General features: G+C 34.7%; 1 protein-coding gene across 9 annotated transcripts in view; it reads left to right on the top strand.

Moving 5' to 3' along the window:
* KCNT2 (potassium sodium-activated channel subfamily T member 2) overlaps positions 1-14,951 on the top strand; it is a 398,651-nt gene that overhangs the window by 255,213 nt on the left and 128,487 nt on the right. For all 9 annotated transcript variants that reach the window (XR_012428599.1, XR_012428601.1, XM_005540295.4 and 6 more), the window contains 2 exons: positions 7,698-7,847; positions 9,542-9,771. Coding sequence is in view for 7 of the 9 variants with exons in the window: in XM_005540295.4 (XP_005540352.1) it covers positions 7,698-7,847; positions 9,542-9,771 (380 nt within the window). In the remaining 2 variants the exon portion in view is untranslated. The remainder of the gene's footprint in view (positions 1-7,697; positions 7,848-9,541; positions 9,772-14,951) is intronic.

The following is a 14,951-nucleotide window of genomic DNA, read 5'->3' as shown; positions in this document are numbered from 1 at the left end:
GTCCAAAAAAATTACTTATTACTCATAGAAAATAGGATGTCTGCCTGCAGTAGGAGCTAACATCTCATTTGCCAGTTAGACATCTGCTTATGTAGTTTCCTGAGATTATTTGAACATGAGAGAAAAAAGAGAAGGAGATGGCAAGTCAGGGAGATGACAAGTCAGGGAGTAGAGACTGCTGTAGAGCAGCCCATACTATTGTGCATGAGTTTCCTGAAGCACAACAGATAGTTTACAAAGGTTTGACCTATCTTTCTAGTACCCTGCCTACTCCACCAAGTGAGGCAGCTCAAGAAGCTAGAGTCTATAGGGTGTACTGCTAGGAAATAACAGAGTGGAATGCAGTTTCTTGCTTACCAGTGATGTTATACAGAGGCCCAACTCTCACTCCCCAAAAAACATTTTCATGTCTCTATAATATAGGCATCACATGGTTACCATCTTCATAGAGAACAAAGATGACAGTTAGAATTAGCCTAGAGAGCAGCGACATCCCAGGGAGAACAAACCTGAGCTAGTAAGATTGGAGCTTCAAATTTGATAGGCCTGGGTTGGGTTTAAATGGAGTTCCAACATGATTTTAAAGAAATGGGATCTGCCTAAAATATTATTACATGATAGGAATGGGAGATCTGAAATCGCGTGGCTGAAGGTTACAAAGTCATGGAATTTGTAATTTATTTACTTCACTAGACTTCTTTTTTCCTTTTTCCCAAGCAATCAACTTGTCTTCCAATATCCTTTCCTCCCAATTTTTTTTTTCCATTAAGACATTTGTTTAGGGTATAAAAATGTAAAGAATAATAGACACAAGCTTCTTTTCCTTCCAAGATGTCTCATCAAAAATTTTCTAAGGCTCTCGTGACTGGTATTGGGTATTAGGTGCATGAACTCTACAGCATGCCCCTTTATTCAGAGGGACTAGAGACCTAAGGGATTCTTTCTTTCTTTTCTTTCCTTTGTTGCTCAGGCTGGAGTAGCTGGGATTACAGGCGTGCGCCACCACACCTAGTTATTTTTTTATTTATTTAATTTTTTTTTATTTTTGTATTTTTCGTAGAGACAGGGTTTCTCCATGTTGGTCAGACTGGTCTCAAACCCCGGACCTCAGATGATCCACCTGCCTTGGCCTCCCAAAGTGTTGGGATTACAGGTGTGAGTCACCGCACCCGGCCGCGATTCTTTCAAATATGAAATGTATACTGTTCTTCTGCACTCCATTTGTTTTCTTAATATCATATTTCATCTCCATATTCTATTATTTTTTCCCTTTTTTTAAAAATCCAAGATCATTAAAAATAGCTGTAGCTAGCAATGATTTTGAAAACAAATGTGGACATAAAGTTTACTAGGAAGGATTCTTTACTATTCAATTATCAGTCAATATAGTAGAACAGCCTCACAACAGTATGAAATAGATAACAGATTACACTATTTTAGAGGTTGGAGTGTACCTCAAGGTTAACAGTTATTAAATACACAAGCCTCTTATTTCCCCTAAATGTTCATTTAATTGCTGTAAACACATCTCAAATCTTTATTAAATGGTTTTTCATAATTTTCAGTGAGCTTCCCATTCTATACTTTTTGTCCATAATATTTATTGTGTTTTTACTGCTGCTATTTTAATCTAATTATAACATTAAATTGATATAATATTAAATTCACTTCATGTCTATTAGTGATTATGAAATTCTGTGTTTTTTTTTTAATTCTAATGACACATTTATTATAGAGAAAGTAATTCGTTAGACCTAAAAATTATTCTAGTGAAGGCAAAAGGAATTATTTAATTAGAAAAGCAGAACATTTAGTAATTGAGCATGAAGAACATTGTTAGATTATTCTTTGTTCATTTAACAAAACATATATTAAGCTCTTCCTCTGTGTCAGAACTGATGTTGCATCTTGGGGATATAGTGGTAAACAATACATGCTCCCTTTTCTCATAAAGCTTATTTCACAGGGAAACAAGATATGAAGAATTAATTAACACAATCTAATGTTACAGTATTATGAAAGGAGAAGTACACTACAACAAAACTGAGGAAGTAATGATTAAGCTGAGCGTCAAGAATGGATAGGCCATAGGAGGTAGAGAGAAAAGTATTGTGGAAAATCCTAGACATAAGAGAGAGTGTCTTGTTCAGGATGAATTAAAGACTTCTAATGGCTGATGTGCGCAACAGAAAACAGACAGAAGTAATAGATGAAACCTGAAAAAGTCATAGAACAGGTCAGCAGGGCTTTGTAATGACAATTTTTCAAAGTTTAACTTTATCAAATGGAAGACGGAAGCCCTTTAGCATTTTCAATGGGAGAGTGACATGAAATAATTTGAGATTTTGAAATTTACTCTTATTACCTTACTATAAAAGGATTTGTGAAAGCATTCACTGGAAACAAGGAAGTGAGTTAGGACTGTTTTAAGGTGTAAGAATTGATGATGGAGAAAGGAATAAACAAATAGGTGAGTACAAGTCACACTTGGGTGATAGAATTAAAGGATTTGCTGCTATAAGAAGTTTGGAAATGCACTATTTATTTATGTAATTATTTCCCCTCATTCAAAATCAATCTTGAATTAAGTCGACCCAGATATAGAAAGTAAGAGAATAAGAAAAATAGAAAATTGGGATAGAACAGTAAGCTGAAGACGAATGATTTTTGGACTTACAGGACGTAAAATATCCTGCATTACTAATAAAGGTACAAAAACTTGGCTTTTAATATCCTAGTAGCCTGAAGAATGGAAACAAAACAGCAGAAACATTCACACTGAATATTGTAGTTCCTCAGAACTGACGTTCCTGAACAAAGTGCTGACTTTTAAGCTGGAGTGTCTGAATTGAATTATTATTTGATCTACCTATGCTGGCAAGATCATCAAAGCCATTGAACCTCAGTTTTTTTATCTGAGAAATGGGGGTAATAGCATATATCTCACAGATTACCAGGACAATAAAATTCTTTCATTAAGTAAATATTTTTGAACATCTACTGTGTCTTAGAAAATGTTCTAGTCACCAGAAATCCTCCAGAAAACAGGGTAAACAACAGGGCTCAGTGATTCCACTGCTACATTCTGCTGAGATTGGTGTTGGGTGAGATGTTGTGGCAGAAATAGAGGGTAATTAGCATGCAAATGAAGATAATATGTCGCTAACATAAAGATGTCAATTTCATCCAAATTTATTATTTGAATTCCATCCCAACAATCATACCAACACAACATTCTTTTTTAAAATAGATAAGCTGATTCGAAGTTTACATGACAAAATGAAGCAATCAGAGAAGCGAGGAAAATTTTGAAGGACAATAATAATGAGAGAGGATTACCTTATATACCTAAAAATAATGCACAGTTACAATAATTGAAATAGTGTGCTATTAGTGAATGCATAGAGAAGAATCAATTAACAGGCTACAAATTATATGTACTTCTAATACAGGCACAGATAATTAGGAATTTGGTATTTGATAAAGGAGTTATTTTAAATTAGTGAGTAAAAAGATAGATTATTCAATACATTGAGTAACTGGGTAGATGCTCAAAAAAGTTAAATTCAATACGTTTGTCATAGAAATGGAAAAATGATTACTTTGTGCCTAGGTAAAATATTAGTCCTAAAATATTAATAAGTGGGGGCTAGGGGATGCTTATATAATGTAGACCAAATGCTACCCTGAAACACTGCAAGGAAGCAGTGAAAAATATACAAACAAAAAGCTTAAATTATTAGTACCAATCATGGTGTTTTTTTTTTTTTTTGCCTTTTTGTGATGCATTTTATTTTTTATTTATTAGAAAATATTTCAGGCACTCAAAAGGCCTAAGAATATTATCATGGACACCAATGTACCTAGCATTTCAGATTTAAAAGAAAATAAACATTCCAAATGTTTGTGAAACCTCACATACACCATGTCTGTTTGACATCTTCTCTCTTTTTGTAAGACTTAGTTTGCTGTAAAGCTGAATCTACAGACTATTCTTTTATCTAACATTTTGTATTTAAGATTTCCCCATGATGTTTTGTAAGCACTGGGACATGCATTTTCACTCTTATCTATATGGATATTTATTTGTTTGCTTATCTATCCATATTTCTTTTCACTGTTATCTATATGGGTATTTGTTTGTTTATCCGTATTTCTTGTGGCTAAGAATATTTAAGATTGTTATATATTTTTCTCTTCCATTAGCAAATTTTTCAAGTCTACCTTCAGAACATACCCAGAATCTAACATAATCCAAACCATTATCATCTAGGTGGATCGTTGCAAGAAGAAGGGATCATTGTCCCTTCTTCAGTCTGTTTTCAACACAATGACCAAAGGGATTTTATAAAATATGAATCGGACCTTTTGTACTAGTCTTAAAAAATCTCCGACGATCGCCAAGTCATCCCAATGAAAGGTCAAAGCCATAGTACAACTATTTATAAAGTCCTACATGATCCCTCCTCCCATTTACTTACTTGTGGACCCATTTTCTCCCCCTCCCTGAATTCCAGCTAAACTCGCTTCCCTGCTCTTCCTTAGCCACATCAAGCATTAACTCTGTCTCAGGGAAGTGCTTGTAGCTCCTTCTGGCTGTAATGGTGTTCTCCAAGACCTCTCTTGCCTTCTTCAAGATTTTTACTCAAATATCATATTTTCCCCAGTCACACTATTTACATTTTATTCTACCTGCTAAAATGTTAGCTCCCTTCCTGCTTTATTTTTCTCCCCACCATTATCATCTCTAAACACAACACAATTTGCTTTTTCTTGTTTATTGTTGGCCTTCTCTTACTAGTGATTCTATGAGACAAGACATTTTTACCTTTTTTGTTAACTGCTCTAACCTTTGAATCTAAAGCCTTTCCTGACATTTCACAGGTGCTCAATAAATATTTTGTGTATTAGTTAATGAGTGCAGACTGGATATACACACCAGCATTACATGTTATATTGATGTCTAGCATTTCTCAAGCAAATAACATGAGCTGAAAATAACAAAATGTGTATATTGAAAATTAGATGAATTTAGAGATTCAAGGTTAACTATTAGAGGTTTTGAAGAAATCATAAAGAAAAAAAATTCCAACAAAATGACATCCTAAAAAATGATGCTGCCTGAGGGGCAATGTGCCAGTATAAAATAGCAAGGCAATAAGCAAATTATTTAAGAAAATTTATCTGAACTGTCTTTGTCCGATTCCATCCCTTTCTGTTCCCTTCCAAGTTACCACATTGTGTTCCCCTGTCAGCTTCTGGAATTAGAGTTCTAATTCTCTTGAATAGCTTTTAGTACCCTTGCATGACAATTAGTTGACCTCATGCTGGCTTTTGAATCTCAAACAAATACTGATGAATTACCAGCACCATCTCATACATTTTCAGCCTTTCAGATAGATTCTGTTCTTGCCAAGTATCATCTTGCCAAATAGTAATGTGGTACATAACAAAAATAACTTTATTTTTGTTTGCCAAAGGGAACATTTTTTTCCACCAGGGACAATCATTCTTAGGAAGTAGTAGCTAGATGTAGTCATATGCAATCAAAAATCAAAACTGTTTTATATTGTTTTCCTATTTTCAAAAATACATTAACGTTATGGAAGAATGGGTACAGGTTTTAAAAGCATTATTGTTTAGTAAGTCGACTAGGTTTATTTAAAATGGCTCTGGAATTTAGCAATAAGGAAGATGTAACATCAGAGTAATATTGGCAGCTTACATTTACTGCATGTTTTCTCTGATCCCAACATCTCCCAAATGAGTTCTTTGTATTACCTCATGTTATCTAACCCAATGAAGCTGATACTGTTTTTCACTGAAAAGATAATCACTGAAAAGTTAAATAACTCACAAAAGATTGTAGAGTTTGGCCAGGGCCAATGGCTCAAGCCTATAATCCTAGCACTTTGGGAGGCCCACGCGGGTGGATTGCCTGAGGTCGGGAGGTCAAGACCAGCCTGGCCAGCATGGTGAAATCCCATCTCTACTAAAAAATATAAAAATTAGCCGGGCATGGTGGCAGGTGCCTGTAATCCCAGCTACTCGGGAAGCTGAGGCAGGAGAATCGCTTGAACCCAGGAGGGAGAGGTTGCAGTGAGCTGAGATCGTGCCATTGTTCTCCAGCCTGATGACAAAGCAAGACTCCATCTCAAAAAACAAACAAAAAAACAAATAAGATTATAGAGTTTATAGAGTTGGGACTCTGATTAGACAATCAAACTCCAGGGCCCAGGCTCTTAACTCTTTAAGCATACTTAAGAAGAAATGAGGCAGAAATGAGGCATACTTAGAAAATAGATATTTTTTAAAGCTTATTGACAATTTGAAAATATTGATAAATGTTACCTTCCTAATAAACCCTTTAGAAAATACTCAGTTCAAAATGGCTTTTAAAGTCCTAAACATGGCTGTAATGCCTTGTGATCTGTTTTTGATCCATTAAGAATCTATTAGAGATTATGATAAATTATTTTGATTTTTATATATGTATCATATTGCTTCTAAACTGTGCTTTTTTGTAGAGTTCATAAGCTTCATTCAGCAAAGGCAAATTAATTTATTATATAAAATGAGAAATAAGCTACTTATATATCCATTATAAATTTCTCATAAATTGAATTTTTAATATATTTCTAAAGCCACTGAGTTAGGCGGGCAGTGCAGAATGTTCCAGAACAAAAGACATTGCACTTTTTGTGGTAAACTTATCTTTTTTGTAAAAATACTTTTGTGGGATGTCTTTTGGAGATTTAGTCAGTTCAGGCTGTTATTACAAATTACCACAGCTTGGGCATTTTATAAACAACAGAAATTCATTTCTTACAGTTCTGGAGGCTGGAAATCCAAGATCTAGGTGCCAACATGATTCAGTGCTGGTGAGGGCCGCCTTCTGAGTTTTAAACAGCTGACTTGTATTCTCACATGGAGGGAAGATAGCTCTTTAGCATCTTTTTAAAATGCACTAATTCCATTCCTGAGGGCTCTACCCTCATGACCTAATTGCCTCTCAAAGGCCCCACCCCCAAATACCTTAATAATGGGATTAGGATTCCAACATGAATTTGGTGGTTACAAAAATATTCAGTTAGTGGGAGAGACCCTTACATTTATCACAGAAAACTGTCTTTTCTTGACTGCTATAGAATTGGAAGAAAGTTATTGCTATGATATGAACAAAAAATAAAGGTAGATATTCTATAAAATCAAATTGATAAATTGAGATACATTTGTAATTTTAGGTATAAAGCAAAATAAAATACCTACAGCAGCCACGCAAGTATCATAGGTAAGATAACCTTGGCCATATTATGGAGACTGTACAATAAATTTTAGAATATATGCATGATAGGATATGTATAAAGAGAGACTTAAAGTTAAGTCCTGTATCTCAATGATTCATTATGAGAGTAAAGCTCTTCATTAGCTGGATCTTGAAAAGCTCCCACTTTCTAGAAAACTGCCATTTCTCAATCATATATATATATATATATATACTATTAATTTCAAATTTTTTGTAGAAACTCTTGCATATAATGTCATCTTCAGAGTTCAAAGCATTACTCAGCTGCTTCTTTGGATTGTGCTTGCCAGTTCTTATACAGTTGAGAAACAGCTCTATGACAACTGTTTTTTAACCACATTCACTGTGTTTTCTTTTTGTGTGTGTGTATGTGTGTGTGCTTGTGTTGCAGAGAAGGCCAGCAATCGCCAGAACAATGGCAGAAGATGTACGGTAGATGCTCTGGGAATGAAGTCTACCACATTGTTTTGGAAGAAAGTACATTTTTTGCTGAATATGAAGGAAAGAGTTTTACATATGCCTCTTTCCATGCACACAAAAAGTATGTCTCTGCCTCAGAGAAAAATTAAAATATCAATCAGTCAAGCATACCATGTGGAAACTGTTTTCAAAAATAGAATGCATATTGTGCTCATGTGTTTAGGCATTCCGAAATTTTTGTCACAATATTACCCAATGTTGAAACATTTGAACCCTGGTGGCTGTATGGTCTCTATAAGACTGTCAGGAGTAAATTATAATTTATTAGGAATATTTCATTTAGCAACTTTTAAAGTCTTTTTAAAATATTTTAATCCATTAAGAATTTACAAACACATGAAAATCTTCTTCACAGACCTGAATTTTAAGATGTTGATTAGGAACCAAAACAAAATAACACTAATATTTCTAAAAACTATACATTTAAAAAAAAAAAATCTCTGATGGTGGCCCTTGTTTTGACCTGAGAAATAAGTTAAAAAATAAATAAAACTACCTTCCAATTTAAACGTAGAACTTTTTTTGCTTTTCCTTTTTAGAAAGAAAAAAAAAAGGATTTACTTAAGAAATAAAAATGTATGTATATAATGAAAATAACATATTATCTGTATTAAATGCTTTAATGTAACACATTTTGGAGGATTTACAATATACCTATATAGTCTACTAATCTATTTTGTAATGTACAGGAACCCCCAACTTATGATGCTTTGACTTACGATTTTTTGACCATGATAGTACAAAACAATAGCCATTTGGAAGAAACCATACTTCCTGTATCCATACAATCATTCTATTTTTTACTTTCAATAGAATATTCAATAAATTACATAAGATATTTAACACTTTATCATAAAACAGGCTTGGTATTAGATGATTTTGCCCAACTGTAGGCAACGTTAAGTGTTATGAGTATCTTTAAGGTTGGCTAGGTTAAAACTATGATATTTGTTAGGCTAGCTGTATAAAAAGCATTTTTTATTTAATAATATTTTCAACTTATGCTGGGTTTATCAAGGTATAACTTTATCATAAATCAAGGAGCTTCTGTATTCTACTTTACTTCTCAATGTAATTCTATTGATATATATACTTTTATTGCTTAAAAATATCTTTAAACTTGATTTAATTTGTAACACTTTAAGGCATGTTGAAATAAAAAGATTCAAGATAATTTGTGCTTTCAGGAAGCCCCCAAAAATACATAAGATATTTTTTGAGGATCCTGTTACATTTAAAGATTGCTATATTTTTCTGACTAAGTGCATACCTATTTTAGACTGTTTAAAAATATATAAATTTTTTCCTAAAATTTAAAGTAAACCAACTATGATAAATTCAGGGACCCTGGTTCTCTTTTAGGTGATCACGGGTAAGTTTCTTTCCTTTGGCCAACAGTTTTAAGCTTTTTATTTTATTTTTTTACCAAAGTAAGAAATGCTGTTTATGTTTTTTGACCAAAGTAAAATTGTTGTAAAAATTTGCAGAATAATATTGCCCTTAGTGTATACATGCACTCATGTTGCTCATGTTCTTCCATTCATTTTCATTAAAATGTAAATTTATAGTCATAATCAGCTAAATTCGTTTTACAACACACTAAGCACATAGTTTTTTTCTGTAAAAATGAGGATCTTGAACTTCTAGGATCATTTCAAACTTCAAAATGCTATGATTTAAAACTTTTATTTTCCTCAGTCTTAATAATCATTTACTAATTTTTTTACAAACTCTTTTTTTTTTTTTTAAATTAAGGTTTGGCGTCTGCTTGATTGGTGTTAGGAGGGAGGATAATAAAAACATTTTGCTGAATCCAGGTCCTCGATATATTATGAATTCTACAGACATATGTTTTTATATTAATATTACCAAAGAAGAGAATTCAGCATTTAAAAACCAAGACCAGCAAAGAAAAAGCAATGTGTCCAGGTCATTTTATCATGGACCTTCCAGATTACCTGTACATAGCATAATTGCCAGCATGGGTAAGTAAAAATGAATTGAAAATATCATTAATTTATTCCTAAAAAAAAAAATAATGATAGATACAAATGCGTTTCGATTTTTGTTAAAAGTTTAAAGCAAATTTGAAGCATGCTGCATTTTGCAAACTCGGTATAATTAGGTATACAGAACATTTCTAAGTTGTGAATTTTTTAAACAATAAGATATTAGCCTACTGTGGTGGCATGGGCCTATAATACCACCTATTGCAGAGGCTGAGATGGAAGAATTTTTGAGGCAGGAGTTTGAGAACAGCCTAGGCAACATAGAAAGACCCTGTGTCCAAAAAAAAAAAAAAAGTCTAAGATATTACACAAACACAACCAACAATCATTTTATATTTCCCATAAGCTCCATACACTTTTTTTTTTTTTTTCTTTTTTTGAGACGGAGTCTCACTCTGTAGCCCAGGCTGAAGTGCAGTGGCACAATCTCGGCTCACCTCAAGCTCCGCCTCCCGGGTTCACGCCATTCTCCTGCCTCAGCCTCCCCAGTAGCTGGGACTACAGGCGCCCGCCACCACGCCCAGCTGTTTTTGTGTGTTTTTTTTTTTTTTTTTTTTTTTTTTTTTTTAATAGAGATGGGGTTTCACTGTGTTAGTCAGGATGGTGTCGATCTCCTGAGCTCGTGATCCGCCCGCCTGGGCCTCCCAAAGTGCTGGAATTACAGGCATGAGCCACCGCGCCCGGCCAGCTTCATACACTTTTATATTTCTTTTTTAAGTTCTCTTTGTAATTATCATCAGCAAAGGTTATTTCAAATATTCTTCATTTTCTCAAAATTCTCTTTCCATCTCCACCTCATTCTCACCATTGAACTTGGCTTCTATGACACAGAAGAAAAAAGATAAAATAAAAAAAATCTTCATGCAAATAAGAATTTCCTTACGGTTTGGCTACCAAACTATCTACAAACCTACAAACGTTTAGTATCTGTCACAAGGAAAATGTGCCCTTTTTAACATACTGATACATTCATTTATTCCATGAACCATGCTCTTGTTCCTCCTCAGAGACTTTACTCTGTAATCTATCCTCATTACCTAACTTCATTTTCTATTCAGAATCACTGGCTGGTCTCTCTCTCTCTCTGTCTCTCTCTCTCTGTCTCTCTCTCTCCCTTTCTCTCTCTCTCTCTCTTTCTCTCTCTCTCTCTCTGTGTGTGTGTGTGTGTGTGTCTTCATATCTCTGTGTGCACCATACACATGTAATTTTGAACCTTCTGTGATAACAACTTCAGAGACAAATTTCTCCCAAGTGTTGTGTTTAGTGGCAGACTTTAGATTTTATTGTTGTCCTATATCCATGATTCTATCCAGTTCAATCTGACACCTGCAGTCATATCACTGAAACTATTCAGGCAAGATCACCACTCTCCTCTTTGTCACTAAATCTAATGATTGCCTTCACAGTATATGACAAGAATATTGACCATGTTCTTCCTGAAACACTCTAATGACTTGTTTTCTGCATTGTGCACATTCATTTTCCTTGTGTGGTCACGTCTGTTCTCATGGATTCAGTTGTCCAAAAACTGATTATTCCTTTAACTAAAGCATTAACTCAACATCTATTTACAGCAACAGGAACTGTCTACTGGTTATTTCTATTTGAGTATTGCGGGAAAAACTAGCACAGCATATTCAAATTAAACTGATCTCTACACTCTCATTCAACACCATTTTCTCCTTCTCCTCCTTTTTTTCTTCTAAAAAACAGATGACAACATTATCCTTTGATTTATAAAGTCACAATTTTGACTTTTCAACACCCGCTCTTCTCATACCTCATAGTTAACCAAATTCTATGAAATCTGACCAGTAGATAGCCCCTAGAATCATTCAGTTTTTTTTCCATGTCCACCACCAACATCATCGTGGTCTGTGCCTCCATCCTCCTCTCCCTGAACTGCAGGATCAACAACCTTGTCTTCTTTCCATGTCTCCAGCCTTGCCACCCTACACTCAATTCTCCACCCTGCCACCAGAGTAAAAAAATTTAAATACAATTTTGATAATATTTTCCTGAATAAATCACCTGCTTTATACTACCCATTGGAAAAAAAGTCTAAATTCTATAGTGTGACTTAACTTATCAGTAGGTTTATAAGTTCTTGTTTGCATTATGCAATCCTAGTTTTCTTAAGTTCTTGTTTGCATTATGCAAACCTAGTTTTCTTAAGAATGTTCCAGTTTCTTAGGATTGTTCCAGTGTATATAATTGTCCTGATGTAATTATTAAAAGAACCCCCTTTTACTCTGCAGTATCCTAGTTTAGAAAATAAATTACTTAGTCATTTTCTTTATAGGCTTTTTATTAATGATATTTTCTGACTTTTCTAGCCCCACATTTTACCACACCTTCGCTGCTCTCCTAAGCTCCAAACATACTCACTTTCTTTCAGTATTCACTCATTTTTTTTTCACCAATGGGCCTTAAAACATTAAGTTTTCTCTGGCAGGAGCTATTCCTCACACCCCAACATTGCCTAAGTAAATATCACTCCCTCCAAACACAATGGTTCTACCTAGACTTTCTTAGGTAATCCTATTTGTCATTTACATATGTTTATTCTACAGTAGCAATATTCATTTTTTAATGTATTCAAAAAGTACTTATTGTGTGCCTAATATGTACCCAAAAAGGTATTTATTGAGTACCTAACATGTACCAAGAACTCTCGTAAGTATTTGTGATAAAACGTTAGTGAAGAAACAAACAAAGATCCTTCATTCATAGAGCTTACATTCTATTATGGAGAAGACAGGCAATAAGCAAAGTATATATAAAAAATAAATATATTACTTAATATGTTAGTGGGTTATAAGTTATAAAGGAAAAACTAAAAGAAGGAAACAGAGCTAGTATAGGAGATAATTAATTGTGGGAGAAGCGGAGTTTTAAATGAAGTGGCTAGTAGGCCAGAAGGTGATGTTTGAGCAGATACCTGAAGGAAATGAGGAATTAGTCCTGTGGAGGTCTGGAGAAAGAGCATTCCTGGCAGAGATAACAGCTGGCACAAAGGCCCTAAAGTGGGAGCCTGGCTGGGGTGCCCCAGGAACAGTAAAAGGGCCCTTGTGCCTCAAGCACAGTAAATGCTGGAAGACTAGTAGGAGATGAGGAGGAAGAAGTAGAAAGAGGCCAGATCCTGTAAGGATTATTTAAGTCCATATGAGGATTGCAGCTTCTACCCTCAGTGAAGTGGGAATTATTGCGAGGTTTTATGCAGAGCCATTGACCTGATCTCACCTATGCTGACTTGTTTTCGTACTCAACTCAGGCTGCTGTTGAAAATAAATGGTTTGGAGCAAGGATCAGACTATTTTCAAGTGGAAGTAGTAAGAAGGAGAAAATTCTGGATGTACTTTAGGATAATCAGGATTCCTTAACAAATGAAATTGAACTGTGAGAAAAAGAGAAGTGTGAATAAACAAAAGGTTTTTGGATTAAGCAACTGGAGAAAGGGAATGGTCATAAATTGAGAGGAAAGCCTAGGGGGAATGCAGGTTTTGGCAGAGCGGGGGAGGTCCAGGGAAGATAAAAGAGTATTTTGGAACACCTTGAAGATGTCTAACAGGAGGTTAGATGTAAGAGTCTAGATTTCAGGAAAGAGAGAGAGGCTGAAAAAGTAAATTTTTTATTTCTGAGCTTATGTATACATTTAAAGCCATAAGACTGAATGAAGTCATTGAGGAAATAAGTACAGGCAGGAAAAAAATAAAAGACAAAGAACAGACCTCTGCAGTATACTAAGATTAAGTATCAGGGGGATAAGAAGAAACCGGCAAAGGAGACCAAAGAGGAGCTACTGGCAGGATAGTAGGAAAACCCAATGAGTCTGGTGTCCTGGAATCCAAGTGAGCTAAGTGCATCAAGAGAACACCATGGTAAGCCATGTCAAATGTTACCAATGGGTAATATAATGTAAGGACTGAGAAGTGTCAATTGACTTTAGCAATGCAATGATCATTGTTCACCCTCATAAGAGTTGTTTCAATGGAGTGGTGGTGGACAATGCTAGATTGGAGTGCACTTGGGAAAGAATGGTAGAAGATAAATTAGAAACCATAGGTCTGGACAGCTCTTAAAACGTCTCACTGCAAAACGGAGAAAATTAATGGAATTGTAGCTTGTGTTGAAAGTACAAGCAAGTAAGAAAGGCACAGAGATTGAGGGTTTGTATAATAGATTGTATGTAATTATAGGCCATAGAACTTAATTTAAGTAAAGAAGTGAAAAGATGTATTTTGGTTAAAAAAAGACTGAAAGGATAGTGGATTAATTAATTCTAATTCCAATGAAAATAAAGAGGGAAAGAGCTGGAAAGTCAAGGTACAGGTGTCAAAGAGTGAGATGCCAGAAGGAGAGATGATGTGCAGCAAGTAATAATTACAAAAGCTAAGGTGTGACCATGAGCGTGAATGACTGAAGAGTGATAGTAAAAAGAAAGCCATTACTAGAGAGCAGGACAAGGAGCTGAGTCTGCAATGTTGGAAGAATTGTCTATGTGTATGGTGAAACTGCCAAAAATCAGGACAGACATTGTGGAGAGACTACTAATGATGCAAGAGCTAAACTGTCCGGGTGTATTCAGTTGCATAGGTATAGATATGGGGAACATGGAGAGTTTAACTTAACCAGGGTTCTATTTTGTCAAGAGGGTGGAATGAATAAAAAATGTATCAAGGGATCCAAGGGTATATGCAAGAAAATAAATCATAATGCTTACACATGGAATTTAAGATAGGTAAGAAGAGAAGAGAAAACATCGAGGGAATGAGAGAGACAAACTCTGGTATCATTAGTAGAATTGAAATTCCATCTTGGTAAATCATAGCTAGTGTTGGAAAATCAGTGAGAGTGACCTGAACAAACAAGAAATAGTGGTGGTCAAAGAGTGAATGTATAAAAATGTGTGCAACGTTGTTTTTATTGGGTATAACAAGGTCTAATAAACTACTATGGAAGTGAAGGGCTGAGATAAGGTAAACATTTCTTCAGTTCATGTTATTATAATGAGGAAGAAGGTTGGAAGGTCAGAGATTTGAGGAAAGAGGAATTTTAAATAGTCGTGTGCTGCATAAAGACAATTCAGTCAATGATGGATGACATATACAATGTTGGTCTCATAAGATTGTAATACCATATTTTTACTGTACCTT

Source organism: Macaca fascicularis, chromosome 1, assembly GCF_037993035.2.
Source record: "Macaca fascicularis isolate 582-1 chromosome 1, T2T-MFA8v1.1".
NCBI classification, from domain to species: Eukaryota; Metazoa; Chordata; class Mammalia; order Primates; family Cercopithecidae; genus Macaca; species Macaca fascicularis.
This window is presented reverse-complemented; position numbering and strand designations above follow the sequence as displayed.